This window comes from Melozone crissalis, unplaced genomic scaffold (genome assembly GCF_028551555.1).
Source record: "Melozone crissalis strain CALT ecotype California unplaced genomic scaffold, PUWL_Pcris_2 ptg000075l_1, whole genome shotgun sequence".
Lineage (NCBI taxonomy): Eukaryota > Metazoa > Chordata > Aves > Passeriformes > Passerellidae > Melozone > Melozone crissalis.
The window spans coordinates 2449610-2465809 of record NW_026535852.1 but is presented as its reverse complement, the minus strand read 5'-3'; the positions used below and the strand labels follow the sequence as shown (position 1 = coordinate 2465809).

The 16200-nt window shown below is 39.1% G+C and overlaps 1 protein-coding gene across 3 annotated transcripts in view; it reads left to right on the top strand.

The window, feature by feature from the left end:
• The window catches only part of DYRK1A (dual specificity tyrosine phosphorylation regulated kinase 1A), a 103912-nt gene extending 88198 nt beyond the window's left edge, over positions 1-15714 (top strand). For all 3 annotated transcript variants that reach the window (XM_054290015.1, XM_054290014.1, XM_054290016.1), the window contains 9 exons: positions 543-635; positions 1797-1985; positions 2729-2876; positions 5111-5397; positions 7564-7710; positions 8012-8152; positions 8809-9115; positions 9581-9705; positions 12217-15714. In XM_054290015.1, coding sequence (XP_054145990.1) covers positions 543-635; positions 1797-1985; positions 2729-2876; positions 5111-5397; positions 7564-7710; positions 8012-8152; positions 8809-9115; positions 9581-9705; positions 12217-12840 — 2061 coding nt within the window. In that variant the 3' untranslated portion in view covers positions 12841-15714. The remainder of the gene's footprint in view (positions 1-542; positions 636-1796; positions 1986-2728; positions 2877-5110; positions 5398-7563; positions 7711-8011; positions 8153-8808; positions 9116-9580; positions 9706-12216) is intronic.
• Positions 15715-16200: the final 486 nt, after the last annotated feature.

Genomic DNA, 16200 nt, shown 5'->3' with positions numbered 1-16200 from the left:
CATCAGGCTCCGGTTGGGTGGGACAGAATTCCCAGAGCTTGTCCAGCAGTGCTGGACACAGCTTTTGGAGATGGTTTATCTCTTGGTAGTCCTGGATTTTGGTTTTATTTTATTCCAATATTTATTTGGAATTTAATGCAGTTGAATGTGGTGAGCTGGCCCAGTTCTCCAGCAGTTCCTGTGAACTTAAATATGTGTGTACCTTAAATGTGGTGACAGTTCACGTGTCAGTCCTGAGGGCGAGGAGTGATGGAGGAGAGTCTTTGTTGTCTAAGGAGATTTGGATTAAACCTGTTGGGTGTAGGGGCAGGAGAGATAGGAATCGTGGAATTTACCCTTTTTTGAAAAATTCTCAATACATTTAAAATTATTAATATATCAAAAAGTAACTAAACTGGATGTGGGGTTTTTCTTACTGTCAGTTAAAAAAAACCTGTTGCATTTAAATAGCTCATTTCCATGAGGAATTTCACAATTTGATGCAGTAACTGTACCATTAAATTCCTAGTTTTATTCTAATTTCTGTCATATTCCCATTCCAGAGGCGGATGCCCCAAACTTTTCGTGATCCAGCCACTGCTCCACTGAGGAAACTCTCCGTAGATTTGATCAAAACTTACAAGCATATTAATGAGGTAATGCCTGCAGCTGCCTTCAATGCACTGATGTTTGTTACAACACGTGATTTAAATGGATTTTCTACAAATAATCTCATCAAGAGATCCAAAAATCAAGTTTTCTCTCAGTTGTTCACGTCCTGTTTGAGGTCATGGCTGTCACAGTCCTGTTTTCTGTCCAGCACACAGGAAATCTTTTATCCTGGGATTTATTTTCTGTTGTTTTATAAACAAATGTTGAGCTTCCAGGACAAGGAGACACGAGTGGCACAAGCACAATTTGAGCTCAATAAAACTTTATTTATGTTTCTAAGAGCTTTGAATAAAAATGCTGAAGTGTTTTCCCTTAATTATTGAATGAAATATTATAGACAAATGGAAAATAAAAAATTATTCAGGTTAATACAGGAAAGCATCAGCTAGTTTGAAATTTTTGACAATTACAGGGATTGTGAAGATATTTTTATGGTGATTAGCTTATAAGGAAAATGCTGAAGTGTTTTCCCTTAATTATTGAATTAAATATTATAGACAAATAGAAAATACAAAGTTGTTCAGGTTAATGCAGGAAAGCATCAGTTAGTTTCAAATTTTTGACAATTAAAAGGAATGTGAAGGGATTTTCATGGTGATTAATGACTTCTTGGAATTCTTTCCCAGTTTTGTGGGAACATCAATGGTAATTCTTGTTTCCAGGCTAGTTAGCATTTTGAATTTCACTGTGTGCACAGTGTGCTGGGGTGTTTCTGTTCCTTTGGCACCTGTGACTCCAGAGATCAGTGTTACTATGTTTGTCAGAGTTATTATTACTATTTATTAGTGTCAGAACATTTATCAGAGTTATTATTATTATATATATTATATAAATGTGTCTCAGCACATTTATCAGAGTTATTACTATTACTTATTAGTATTAATACATTTATCAGTTATTACTATTATTTATTAGTGTCAGTACATTTCTTTAGCTCTGCTTTCCCAGTTTTTCAATTATTCAAGACTTTCCTTTGGAATTATGACCTGACTCAACCACAGCAACAGGAGGAGAGGCTTGCTTGGTTTTCCACTTGTAGAAATTCCACTTTCAAAGCACAGGATGCTGAATAAAAGTTGATTTTCCTCTTTTCCTGAGCTGCTGTTCTAAGCAAGGCTCTTAAGGAAGTTCCTTTTCCCCTCCAGGTTTACTATGCAAAAAAAAAACGGCGGCATCAGCAGGGCCAGGGAGATGATTCCAGTCACAAGAAGGAGAGGAAAGTTTACAATGATGGTTATGATGATGACAACTACGACTACATTGTGAAAAATGGGGAGAAGTGGATGGACCGCTATGAGATCGACTCCTTGATAGGCAAAGGATCCTTTGGACAGGTAAAGGCTCCTTAGTGTTCACTGCATCACAGGTGTGGTTTATTTAAAGTGTTATTTCTGCTTTATTTTGAAATTAAAACTCTTTTTCCTCACTCCTGTTATCCTGAGTGCCTGTTCAGACTCTCATATTTTGTGCTATTTCATGTTACTACAGAAAACATTTAATTCTATTTCAGTTTACAATGAGAACTCCTCCACCTTTTGCCATCTGTGACATTTTTAACTTGAGTTTGGTTTTAGTTTGAGTTAAGTTTTTACTTTGGTTTTAGTTTGAGTTAGGTTTTTAGTTTGAATTGGATTTTTAACTTCAGACAATAGTGCTGGATCTTACCTCCTATAAATATCATTAGCAGCATTTGTTTTGACTGGTTGCCCCTTTAGCCAAAGCTGCAACCTTGGCTAAAGTTGCAGCCAACACCTTCTCTCAGTCAGAATTCAGGAATTTGAGGGAAATACTTGGATTTGAAGCTGCTTTAACAATGACAGCTGGATCAGGATGGAGATTTGATTTTGTTGGTTTTAGTTTTTCTCAGATTTACCAGTCCTTTTACAGTGTTGGTTTAGATAATTTATTTGCATATTAAGTGACATCACTGCAATAAACATCACCAAATGAGTTGTAGCTTTATTGTATCATCAGAAGAAATAGAATTAAAAAGGAGAATTCTGAATTTCAAAAGGTGAACAAGGGAGTTTGGGTGGGTTTGAGAGTTGGATTTTCCTGATGGATTTTTCTCTTGCAGGTTGTGAAGGCTTATGACCGAGTGGAGCAGGAGTGGGTGGCCATCAAAATCATCAAAAACAAGAAGGCTTTCCTAAACCAGGCCCAGATTGAAGTGAGGCTGCTCGAGCTGATGAACAAACATGACACTGAGATGAAATACTACATAGGTATGGCATTAAATACTCCTCATTTTTATTGCTTTATGAATGGTTTGGATCTTGCTGTGGAGCTCAGGCTGCTTCCGGCTGATTCCCAAATCTGTTCTGGAATATTTGTGATGATATTTGGTGGTTCCTGCCAAGCTGGAGGGTCCAGCAAGCTCAGGAACTCTGGGGAGGAGCTGGAACCAAGTGAAGGAGGCCCAGCAGGACATGGAGTGGGGGAAGGAGAATTCCAAAGGTGAGAAACAGGGATTTGGACAAGGATGTGTGGCAGGAAATGGCACCAGGGTGGGAGCAAAGTGTTCCATCTCAGGTGAGGTGTGAAGGACACAGAAGGAGCTGCTGTGGGAGAATGGAGAAAATAAATCCATGGGCACCAAGCTGACCAAAAATCCACCTTAATTAAAAGTCTGGATTCTCATGGTGCTCATATTCAAGATTTTATTATGCCAGAAAGGGGAGCGTGTTGCTTTTTCTCTGAAATGTTTTTCCTATTTCAATTTGCTTGTGGCAACCTGAAGGTTTTACAATAGCAAACTGTTGGCCAGAGGAATCTGATGAATACTTCACTTATTTAATTAAAAAAAAGTCTTGGATTGGTTCCTTTCATAAATGGAAAGGAAATTGATACAATTCCTTGGGATTATTGATCAATTTTATTAATTGAAGTAATCAGCTTATAAATTGCAGTGATGTCATTGTGTATTTTAAATTATTCTCACAATTAAATATTTCTTCTGTATATGTAAGAGAGTGATAAGTTACTTTGATAATAATCCTTTCACAAGTTTTTGGTTAATTCAGCTTTACTGAGGTGCACCCATGGATGTGAAAATGCCCTCTTGTCCTCCAAGCATGGCAGAAATATTTTGTAAATAACACAGAACCAGGAAAAAACCCAATGCCTTTATTTTACTCAGTGCCCAGCTTCCTACACATTGATTAAAGCATTTAAAAGATGCTTTTAACTTAAATAAATGCTTAAATAAGATGCTTAAACTTTCAATAAACTTCAAAGATACTTTTTAAAAGATTTCCCAAGATTTTCCAATTTTACTGAGGTGCACCTGAGGATGTGGAAATGTCCTCTTGTCCTCCAACCATGGCAGAAATATTTTGTAAAAACCATGGAATCAGGAAAAACCCCAATGCTCTTGTTTGACTCAGTGCTCAGCTTCCTACATTTAAAAGATTTCACAAATTTTTGCACCCCAGGATGTGTAAAATGCCCCTCTGTACCCCAGGCATGGCAGAAATATTTTGTGAACACCACAGAACCAGGAAAAAACCCAATGCTCTTGTTTTACTCAGTGCCCAGCTTCCTACACATTGATTAAAGCATTTAAAAGATTTCACAAGATTTTCCAGTTTTGCTGAGGTGCACCTGAGGATGTGGAAATGTCCTCTTGCCCTCCAAGACAGAAACCTCTTCCTCCTGGGCAGAAATATTTTATAAACACCGCAGAACCAGGAAAAACCCAATGCTCTTATTTTACTCAGTTCCTCCACGTTGATTAAAGCATTTAAAAGATTTCACAAGATTTTCCAATTTTACTGAGGTGCACCTGAGGATGTGGAAATGTCCTCTTGTCCTCCAAGCATGACAGAAATATTTTGTAAAAACCATGGAATCAGGAAAAACCTCAGTGCTCTTGTTTGACTCAGTGCTCAGCTTCCTACATTTAAAAGATTTCACAAATTTTTGCACCTGAGGATGTTTAAAATGCCCCTCTGTACCCCAGGCATGGCAGAAATATTTTGTAAACACCACAGAACCAGGAAAAAACCCAATGCTCTTGTTTTACTCAGTGCCCAGCTTCCTACATATCAATTAAAGCATTTAAAAGATTTCACAAGATTTTGCACCCAAGGATGTGGAAAATGCCCCTCTGTACCCCAGGCATGGCAGAAATTGGCAGAAATGTTTTGTAAATACATTGAACCAGGAAAAAACCCAATGCTCTTATTTTACTCAGTTCCTACACATCATTTAAAGCATTTGAAAGATTTCACAAGATTTTCCAGTTTTGTTGAGGTGCACCTGAGGATGTGGAAATGTCCTCTTTTCCTCCAAGACAGAAATTTCTGCCTCCTTGTCAGAAATATTTTATAAACACCACAGACCCAGGGAAGAAAAACGACGCTCTGTTATTTTATTGCCGCTCCTCCTTCCTCCACGCCGTGTTGTGACAACGCCTCATTCCCAGAGTGCATTAATGCCATTTCCTCCTTTTCCCCAGTGCATTTGAAGCGTCACTTCATGTTCAGGAACCACCTGTGCTTGGTGTTTGAGATGCTGTCCTACAACCTGTACGACCTGCTGAGGAACACCAACTTCCGCGGCGTGTCGCTCAACCTGACGCGCAAGTTCGCGCAGCAGATGTGCACGGCCCTGCTCTTCCTGGCCACCCCCGAGCTCAGCATCATTCACTGTGACCTAAAACCAGAGAACATCCTGCTCTGCAACCCCAAAAGGAGCGCCATCAAGATCGTGGATTTTGGCAGTTCGTGTCAGCTTGGGCAGAGGGTGAGTTTGGGGGGAAAATGGGTGAGAATTCTGTTTGTGCTGGTGAAAAATGTAGGATTTTTATGTTGTGAGACTCATCTAGCTCATTGAGCTTCATTCATGATGGTTTTATGTGGCATTCACATTCCCTGAAAAATCCTTTCACCTGGGATATTTCTCCTGGGAAGCTGAGAAGCCTCAGAGAAAAGGAAAACAAGAATTATCTCATTTGCCTCTCCTGTGTTGTGCTCCTTTGGAATGTGTTTGGAGATTGTTTACCCACAGGTGATTGTTCCATTGGTTTCATATAAATTATTTTCACTCTTTGGCCAATCAGGGCCAAGCTGTGCCAGGACTCTGGAGAAAGTCACAAATTTTTCATTATTATCTTTTTAGCATTCATTAACTATTCTTTCTGTATTCTTTAGTATAGTTTAGTATAGCATTCTTTAATACAATATATTAAAGAATACTTGAGAGATTGTTTACCACAGGTGATTGTTTCATTGGTTTCATGTAAATTATTTTAACTCATTGGCCAGTCAGTGCCAGGCTGTGTCAAGACTCTGGAGAGAGTCGTGAATTTTTCATTATTATCTTTTTAGCATTCTCTTAAGTATCGTTTCTGTATTCTTTAATATAGTTTAGTATAGCATTGTTTAATATATTAAAGAATACTTGAGAGATTGTTTACCCACAGGTGATTGTTTCATTGGTTTCATGTAAATTATTTTAACTCATTGGCCAGTCAGTGCCAGGCTGTGCCAGGGCTCTGGAGAGAGTCACAAGTTTTCATTATTATCTTTTTAGCATTCATTAACTATTCTTTCTGTATTCTTTAGTATAGTTTAGTATAGCATTCTTTAATACAATATATTAAAGAATCCTTGAGAGATTGTTTACCACAGGTGATTGTTTCATTGGTTTCATGTAAATTATTTTAACTCATTGGCCAATCAGTGCCAGGCTGTGCCAGGGCTCTGGAGAGAGTCAGGAGTTTTCATTATTATCTTTTCAGCCTTCTGTCTGCATCCTTTCTGTATTCTTTAGTAGGGTTTAGCATTCTTTAGTATAATATAATATCATAAAGTAATAAATTGGCCTTCTGAGTACATGGAGTCAGATTTATCATTCCTCCCTTCATCTGGGGGAAATGCAAATACAACAGTTTTAAAATAATAACTCAATTTTAAATAGAGATCCACAGGCCACAAGAGCTCAAAATCCCGGAATTTTCAAGGCTGGAAAAGATCTTTAAGATCAAGTCCAACCATGAAGCAGCAGCACCACGTTCACCACTAAACCAAGTCCAAAAATGTCACATCCACACCTTATTTTGAACAATTTGACAATCCACCACTTCCTTCAGTGCCCCAGTAGATAAAAATCCACCATGTTATAAATTTCCATGTTTTTTTCTTTATCCTTGTCTGTGTTTTTGTGCTGTCAGAGGAGAATGCACCAGCACTTAGTTGTAGAAATCTGCAGTGATAATTAATAAAACAAAAAATTAAGTATAAATAAATAAAATACTCTTTATTATTATCTTATTCCATCTGTATTCCTGTTTCCCTGAGCATTCCTTTAGCACATCCCCTGTTTATGATTAGTGACGCTGCAGATTGGATCTGTAGGAAAAGAATTCAGGAATTCGTGGACTGAGGTCACCAAAAGTGCCCCAATTGTCTCTTGAGGAGCTGGCACTGGTCAGCAGCACCCCATTGCCTTTTCCCAGGATAAATTTAGGGAGAATGGATCAGAATATGGAATATTGGATTGAAAGCAGCAATGAAACAGAGATTTAGATTAATAAAAAAACTTTTTGTTATAACAAAAAACTTTTTGTTATAAACTAAAAGGAAGGGCTGAAGGAACAGACCAGGTGAAATCACATCTGAATTATTTATCCAAATCCATGATTTATTATTAATAAGATAATTTTGAAATATTAAGAACCACAATTACAAAAACATGACATGACTCAAGCTGAACTTCCTGCTCTTTTTGTGAAAATTAACAATTAGATACTTTTATTAATGTAATACACGTATATATTTTATTATCCCTGATACCTCCTCTTTCCCTGCACCAGAATGGGATTTCATGGCAGCTGTGTTTTGTCTCTTGGGATTTTCATTCCCTTGGGGTGCTGTGTGTGATGGTGACTTGGAGATGCTTTTCTTGCAGATATACCAATATATCCAGAGTCGTTTTTATCGATCACCAGAGGTGCTACTGGGAATGCCTTACGACCTTGCTATTGACATGTGGTCCCTTGGGTGTATTTTAGTCGAGATGCACACTGGAGAGCCTCTCTTTAGTGGGGCAAATGAGGTGAGTTATCTCCCAGGAATTGGGGCTTTTTGTTGTTAATCCCCAGCATGATTTTCATCTGTTTATTGGAATGCATCAATTAGGAAAATCTGGTAATTCTCATCAATAACACGACTTTTGTCAGGACACAAAATTATCTATTCATCATTTTCTGTGTCTCCCTCTTACTCCTTAATTTGTTTTGTCCATATTAAATTTTTCTTAAATTAATTAGCTTAGAACTTGTGTGAGTAGCTGACATTTGTGCCACAGCTGGGCTGGCTGTCACTTGTCCTTCACCAACCCGTTTTATTTGGGACAGGTGGATCAGATGAATAAAATAGTGGAAGTTTTGGGGATTCCACCAACCCACATCCTCGACCAAGCACCCAAAGCAAGAAAGTTCTTTGAGAAGTTGCCAGATAGCACTTGGAACTTGAAGAAGACCAAAGATGGAAAAAGGGTAGGTAAAATTAGGATAATAATAAATATATATAAAAATATATAAAATGGGGAGTTGTTACTTCGTTTTGCATTGTCTTACTGAAAACGCAGCTGAGTTGTTTGTTTTGCATCGTCTTACTGAAAATGCAGTTTTGTTGTTTGTTGCAGACATTTTTTTACAAAAATCCTTTCTTTCAGATTTCTGTGTCTTCTGGAAGGCAGAGGCCTCAGAAGAGAAAGTAAACAATTATTATCAGATGCTGTAGAATGCAGCAGGGGCACCTTGATTAGCTCATGTTCCATGTTTATAATTAGAGGCCAATCACAAAGTGCAAGCTAGGGACAGAGTCCCTGGACACAACTTTGTTTTAGATTCTTTCTTTCTATTTTTAGCTTAGCAAGCATCTGCAACCTCTCTCTTTATTCTTATTAGTATAGTTATAATGTATTATATATCATATATCAATAAATCCAGCCTTCTGATCAAGAAACAAGATTCTCCGTCTCTCTCTCACCAGCAGCGACCCACTCAAGACGCTGTAATAGTTGTTTATTTTGTTTTGTCTTGTCAATTAAATAACACTTCCTGTTGTGTTGAACAGCTTTCTGATTTGAGTTTTTGTACAGAATCTGTGCTTCACACACTGATTGCCAGCCATTCCTCCCTCCCCACAGGAATACAAACCACCGGCAACTCGCAAACTCCACAATATCCTGGGAGTCGAGACAGGAGGGCCGGGCGGGCGCCGTGCCGGGGAGTCAGGTCATACTGTAGCTGACTACTTGAAGTTCAAAGACCTCATCTTAAGGATGCTTGACTATGACCCCAAGACACGAATCCAGCCCTACTACGCCCTGCAGCACAGTTTCTTCAAGAAGACGGCGGACGAAGGTACCAACACGAGTAACAGCGTGTCCACGAGTCCTGCCATGGAGCAGTCACAGTCTTCAGGAACCACCTCTAGTACATCTTCGAGCTCAGGTGGGTTTTGGTCATCAACAGGTGATAAAATTCTGCTTCGTTATGTTGGGCACTGAACAGGCTCACCAGGGAATGGGCACAGCCCCGAGGCTGCCAGAGCTCCAGGAGCTTTTGGTAGCACTGCCGGGAATGCCCAGGTGGGATTGTTGGGAGTCTGGATGATCCTTGTGGGTCCCTTCCAACTCAGAATATTCCATGATTCTCTGAAATATCAATTTTTTAGTTAATTTTTTTTCCATACTGTCAAAAAAATACCAGTCATGATCACTAAACAATTATTTTAATCAGCTGGGACAGGTAAACAGAAAACCCCCAAAAACCCAACTAGATGAGCAAAAATGTGAGTGATTAACATTGATGTTACACTTTTCCCTTGAAGCACTTTACAAACCTTCCATGCTGCCATTGTTTGATAGCTGTAAATTCTGTGTTCCTTTGGTCACTGAGCACGTCGGGGTTTTCCAGGTGGATCTTCTGGCACGAGCAACAGCGGAAGGGCGCGGTCGGACCCCACGCACCAGCATCGACACAGCGGTGGGCACTTCACTGCTGCCGTGCAGGCCATGGACTGTGAGACACACAGCCCACAGGTAAGGCAGGGCACACAGAACCAGAGATTCTCCCCAGTGTAGATCATTCTTTGCTGTGTAGCCAAAAACTGCTTTTTTAGTAGCCTTTAATCAGCTGTGTTGTTCCAGTGGTTCCTCTAATGCTGTTGGCACCTTTCAAGGTATGAGCTACAACATTTTAATTTCATTTGCTTTGCTTATTCTCTCCAGGCTCCTGAGCCAGAGGTCAGGGCTTTATTTTTATAAGTATTATAACACTGTTATTATTATTACTATAATGTAAAGCTGCTCCTATAATTTTGACAACAAAGTCACTTATCAGACTCCCTTTAAGTGATTGAAAATAACATCCAGGATGTGCATTCATTTTCCATAAGATATATGTAGAAAGGTATAGGAAATTATTCTTAAGTACATTGCCTGCATTTCTAGAATAATCGTGCAGCTTCAAGGCTTGGTTAAGATTTAAAAAAATTGGCATAAATACAATAACTTAATCTCCCACATGTTGTTCAAGATAGAGAGATATTAGAAATTATTTTTAAGGGCATCCCTGAAATTCTAGAATAATTGTCCAACTGCAAAACTTGGTTAACATTTTGAAAAAATTGGCATAAATAGAAATAATCTCTCATATATTGTTCAAGATAGAAAAGTGTTGGAAATTATTTTTAAGGGCATGCCTGAATTTCTAAAATAATTGTGCAACTGCAAAGCTTGGTTAACATTTTAAAAAAATTACATAAATACAAATAACTTAATCTCTCATGTGTTGTTCGAGATAGAAAAGTATTGAAAATTATTCTTAAGTACATTGCCTGGATTTTTAGAATAATAATGCAGCTTTGAGGCTTGGTTAATGTTTTTTAAAAATGGCATAAATAATCTCTCATATATTGTTCAAGATAGAAAAGTATTGGAAATTATTCTTAAGTACATTGCCTGCATTTCTAGAATAATCGTGCAGCTTCAAGGCTTGGTTGAGATTTAAAAAAATTGGCATAAATATGATAACTTAATCTCCCACATGTTGTTCAAGATAAAAAGGTATTAGAAATTATTTTTAAGGGCATCCCTGAAATTCTAGAATAATTGTCCAACTGCAAAGCTTGGTTAACATTTTAAAAAAATGATAAATACAAATAACTTAATCTCTCATGTGTTGTTCAAGATAGAAAAGTATTGAAAATTATTCTTAAGTACATTGCCTGGATTTTTAGAATAATAATGCAGCTTTGAGGCTTGGTTAATGTTTTTTAAAAATGTCATAAATAATCTCTCATGTGTTGTTCGAGATAGAAAAGCATTGGAAATTATTCTTAAGTACCTTGCCTGCATTTCTGGAATAATCCTGCAGCTTCAAGGCTTGGTTAAGATTAAAAAATTTTGGCATAAATATTAATAACTTAATCTCTCATATATTGTTCAATATAGAAAAGTCTTGGAAATTAATTTTAAGGGCATGCCTCCATTTCTAGAATAATCATGCAACATCAAGGTTTGGTTAACATTTTGAAATTTGGCATAAATATGAATAACTTAATCTCTCATGTGTTGTTCAAGAACTGACTGGATGTGACACTCGGTTGACATGGTGATCAGAGGTTGGATGGTCTTGGATGGTTGGATAGTTTTGGATGGTTGGATGGTGTTGGATGGTTGGATGGTTTTGGATGGTTGGATAGTTTTGGATGGTTGGATGGTGTTGGATGGCTGGATGGTTTTGGATGGTCTTGGATAATTGGATGGTCTTGGATGGTTGGATGGTTTTGGATGGTCTTGGATGGTTGGATGGTGTTGGATGGTTCGATGGTGTTGGATGGTTCGATGGTCTTGGATTGTCTTGGATGGTGTTGGATGGTTTTGGATGGTTGGATGGTCTTGGATGTTTGGATGGTCTTGGATGGTTTTGGATGGTTGGATGTTCTTGGATGGTTGGATGGTTTTGGATGGTGGGATGGTGTTGGGTGGTTGGATAGTTTTGGATGTTTGGCTGGTGTTGGATTGTCTTGGATGGTCTTGGATGGTTGGATTGTCTTGGATGGTGTTGAATGGTTGGATGGTTTCGATGGTTGGATGGTCTTGGATTGTCTTGTATTGTCTTGGATGGTGTTGGATGGTTGGATGGTTTTGGATGGTTGGATAGTCTTGGATGGTCTTGGATGACTGAATGGTTTTGGATGGTTGGATGGTCTTGGATGGTTGGGTGGTTTTGGATTGTCTTGGATGGTTGGATGGTTTTGGATGGTTGGATGGTGTTGGATGGTTGGATGGTTGGATGGTGTTGGATGGTTGGATGGTGTTGGATGGTTGGATGGTGTTGGATGGTTGGATGGTTTTGGATGGTTGGATGGTCTTGGATGGTTGGATGGTGTTGGATGGTTGGATGGTGTTGGATGGTTGGATGGTGTTGGATGGTTGGATGGTGTTGGATGGTTTTGGATGGTTGGATGGTCTTTCCCAACCTTTGTGATTCTGTGCTTGGGTGGAAGGGCAGCCGTGAGTCAGCGCTGTCATTTTGGCATTCTGCAGGTTCGGCAGCAGTTTCCCCCTCCCATCGGTTGGACAGCCACCGAAGCTCCCACCCAGGTCACCGTGGAGAACCACCCGGTTCAGGAAACCACCTTCCACGTCAACCCTCAGCAACAGAACGCATTACACCATCACCACGGCAACAGCTCCCACCACCACCACCACCATCACCACCACCACCACCACCATGGACAGCAAGCCTTGGGCAGCCGGACCAGGCCGAGAGTCTACAATTCTCCAACAAACAGCTCCTCCACCCAGGATTCTATGGAGGTGGGCCACAGTCACCACTCCATGACATCCCTGTCTTCCTCAACTACTTCTTCCTCTACATCTTCCTCCTCTACTGGTAACCAAGGCAATCAGGCCTATCAGAACCGCCCGGTGGCTGCTAACACCTTGGACTTTGGACAGAACGGAGCCATGGACATGAATTTAACAGTCTACTCTAATCCGCGCCAAGAAACTGGCCTAGCCGGACATCCCACGTACCAGTTCTCCGCTAACACAGGTCCTGCCCATTACATGACTGAAGGACACCTTGCCATGAGGCAAGGCATTGATAGAGAAGAGTCTCCCATGACAGGAGTTTGTGTTCAGCAAAGTCCTGTGGCTAGCTCGTGACTAAACTGAAACTAAGTTTGTTTCTTGTGTGTTTTTATAGAAGTGGTGTTTTTCCAAAAAAAAAAAAAAAAAAACAAAGTGCAAAGCTGCTTGAATCAGAAGGAGATAAACTCACTGAACCGCTACAGGAGGGCAAAGTTGACTATTTTTTTAAACTTGAAAAGATTGCAAAGGGACAATGAAGTTTTTTGTTTTGTTGGTTTTTTGCTGGGGGGAGGTTTTTTTGGTTGGTTTTTTTTTTTTTTTTTAAGAGCCATGTCTGGACCCACCTTAACGGATAGCTTAGTGGTGTTCACCTTTTGCTTCCCCCATTTTAACTTGCCACAACCTAGTCATTGTTTGGTTTTTTGGGGGAGGGGTTTTGATTTTTTTAATTTTAATTTTAACTTTAATTTTAATTTTAAAAAATTTTTTTTGCTCTCATTCGACAGGGGTTATCGTTCAAATGTTAGTCATAGTTGCAAACTAGTTTCTTTTTAAAGGCATTGCACATGATTTCTAAAAAAAGGCCCTTTGAAGTTTTTTGGGTGGGAGGGGGAGTGAGTAATATATATATTTTTTTTAGTTCCCCAAACAACCATGGGCACAGAAATGCAGTACTGTAAGAAAGAGGGACCTTCAGATTACACAAATATATTATTCTTCAGCTGTAAAAAGGGACGGTTGTGACGGAGTTTGTGAGGCACATTGAGCATGCCAAGTGGCGGTGAGCAGAACTCTCCTTTTCTGAATCTACTGAGGATCAAAGCAGCAATTGTGATGGGAATTCTGTGGGTGCCACCTTTGGGAGCCCGCGGGCAGTTAGGATGGAAATCTGACTGGTTTCATAACTGAGGTGCACTGAGAAGCAATCAACGGGTCGGTCCTGGCCAGTCCTGGGGAGGTCTAAGTGGTGGTCTTTGGGATAACCTTTGGCCTTATGGATTTGGACTCTTAAGTTAGAAGAGCCTACCATTTCAGATGCAATCACTTTTGGACATGCTTTTGCAGACAGTCCTTAATGCTGAAAACACAGAGAATGGGTAATTCAAGAGGCCTTTCTTTTAAAAAAAATAGACTTTTGTGACCCACTTATTGTAAGGTATTGCAAGGTCACTTTGCGTGTGTCATAAAGTTGACTTCCTTATTGGTTGAAGGTCACAGGAGTAGTGGTTTGCGTTTGATGGAAATAGCTACAACTGTGTCCCTTCCTGCTTTTTACTTTTTTCTTTTGCTTTTTTCTCGGCACGTGGTTTTCTCCACCATTACTTCTGCACAAAGACGTCTTCTGTTCATCCTGAACATTTTTAAAAAAAAAAAAAAATGCAGAATTTTATGTGACTGCTTTTTTGCCTCACAATTATGCTGTGAATTTTACAAAAATTTATTTTCTTTTTTGATAATTTATTGTACCAAAGCTGTTTTTATAGCACATAGATGTCTGTAACCAATAATGTAGCAGTTCTGCACTTTGACACAAGGTGTAACTAGACCATTTTTAAATGTCAGTTGAAAAATTATGGCTGTACTATTGCTTAAACAAAACTGGAACTGTTGTTGAATTCATAGCCAATACATTTACAGCAATCTGTGTACTGAAGATAATAGATTGACATCTACTTGGAGACTATAACATCTGTTACATTATCAATGTGTTCAGGCTTCTGAAGGTTAAAAGGGACACTAGATCCAGAAGCTATGAAACCAGCAGTTGATTCTTGTATTCCTTATTAACAAAATTGTAAACTTGAAGGCAAAGACCTTGATTGCATGAACAGGTCCAAAAAAAAAAAAAAATAATAGGCTGAGTAAAGCAAAACCCTCAAGGGAGACCTGAGGTTAGCAGGCTGTATTTAACAGGTGCCTAATTTTTGGGTAACGCTGCCTTAATATAACACAGTCAGCTTGGCAGTTGCAAAATTTATGGGCCCATCCAAGAGATTTAATTTTAATTTTTATTTTGTGGGAAAAGGAAAAAAAAAAAAAAAAGCTGCATGAGGAAGAAACACCTTGGTGAAGGAATGAAGGTGAGTTCTTGCTTGCCCATCCCAGATGAACAGTGTTGCCCATCCTCTCTTACAGAAGCAGTGATCTACCTCTGCCAGTCAGCCCTTGGAAAAGTTCATTTCAGCAGCAAATGGTCAATTCCGTGCGGCCAAGTCGTTTTTTCAGTCAAAAAGGTGGAATTTTTTATACTCAACAGTGGCAACACAGCAGCTGACTACCATGTGAATGGGAATGAATCCTTGGGATTAGGTTTTCTTTTGTAAATCATGATTTTCCTAATCAGATATTTCATTTTATACCGACACATCAACCCCGTGGATGAAAGCGGATTTTTTTTTCCCCCGTTTATTTTTGTTGTTGTTGTTTGGTTTTCTTTTGAAGCTCAGTAATTCAGAGAAGTTTATGGGATTTGGAAGGCTGTCACCTTAGAAAAGAATGCTGAGTTTAGCAATATCAAATCAAAGGAATCCAGTTCTTACTGCTGTCTAGGAACAGAAGGGTAATGTGGAATCTGGGTAACACCACGCGCCACCCCTTAGCAAGCGCCAAAAAACCCCCACCAAACCTAAAGCAGTTCAAAGAAATAACCTCTACATCAAGAAGAAAAACAAAACAAAACAAAACAAAAAAAAAGTCATAAAATCCAGTGCTTCTGCATACTGTGTTATGTTACAGTCCAGTTTTGTGTGCTTTACTACACAGTTTGGTTACAGGACTTCTGTGCATTGTAAACATAAACAGCATGGAAAAGGTTAAATACCTGTGTTCAGATTGTAAGATCTAGTCCGGACTTGCTGTGTATATTGTAACGTTAAATGAAAAGACAAGCCCTTTGTATTATAGTCATGCAGTCTTATGTATGATAAACAGTTGAATAATTTGTCCTCAGACTCTTTACTGTGCTTTTTAAAAAGGAAAAAAAAAAAAAAAAAAAAAGAAAAAAAAAAATAAGAGTAATTTAAGGAAAAAAAAAAAAACAAAGAAAAAAAATGTAAACGTAGTAAGTCTTCCTATGCAATTAACCTACTCCAAGCCATGGTATGGTAGGTATAATTATACTATAATGTGTAAATATCAGATACATTGAAACAGACTTAAAAATATGAAAGTAAAAGTTGGAGGCGTAACAGCTAATTTGGAGTTTTTAATTGAAAACCAGCGAGGTCTGCAAGTCACTGATGTGTGAGCACAGCTCTGCTCGATGCCCATGGACTGTGCTGGAGTTCTTCAATCCTCATCTCTCAGTCTGAGTGTTCTGATGTGCTCTGCAGCTTCCTCCCCATCCCAGCCGAGCTGGTTTTGGGGCCGTGGAATGGGATTTTGGGACTGGCCTGGTGTCATCCCCCGAGCCCAGCCCAGCTCCTCCTGCAATCC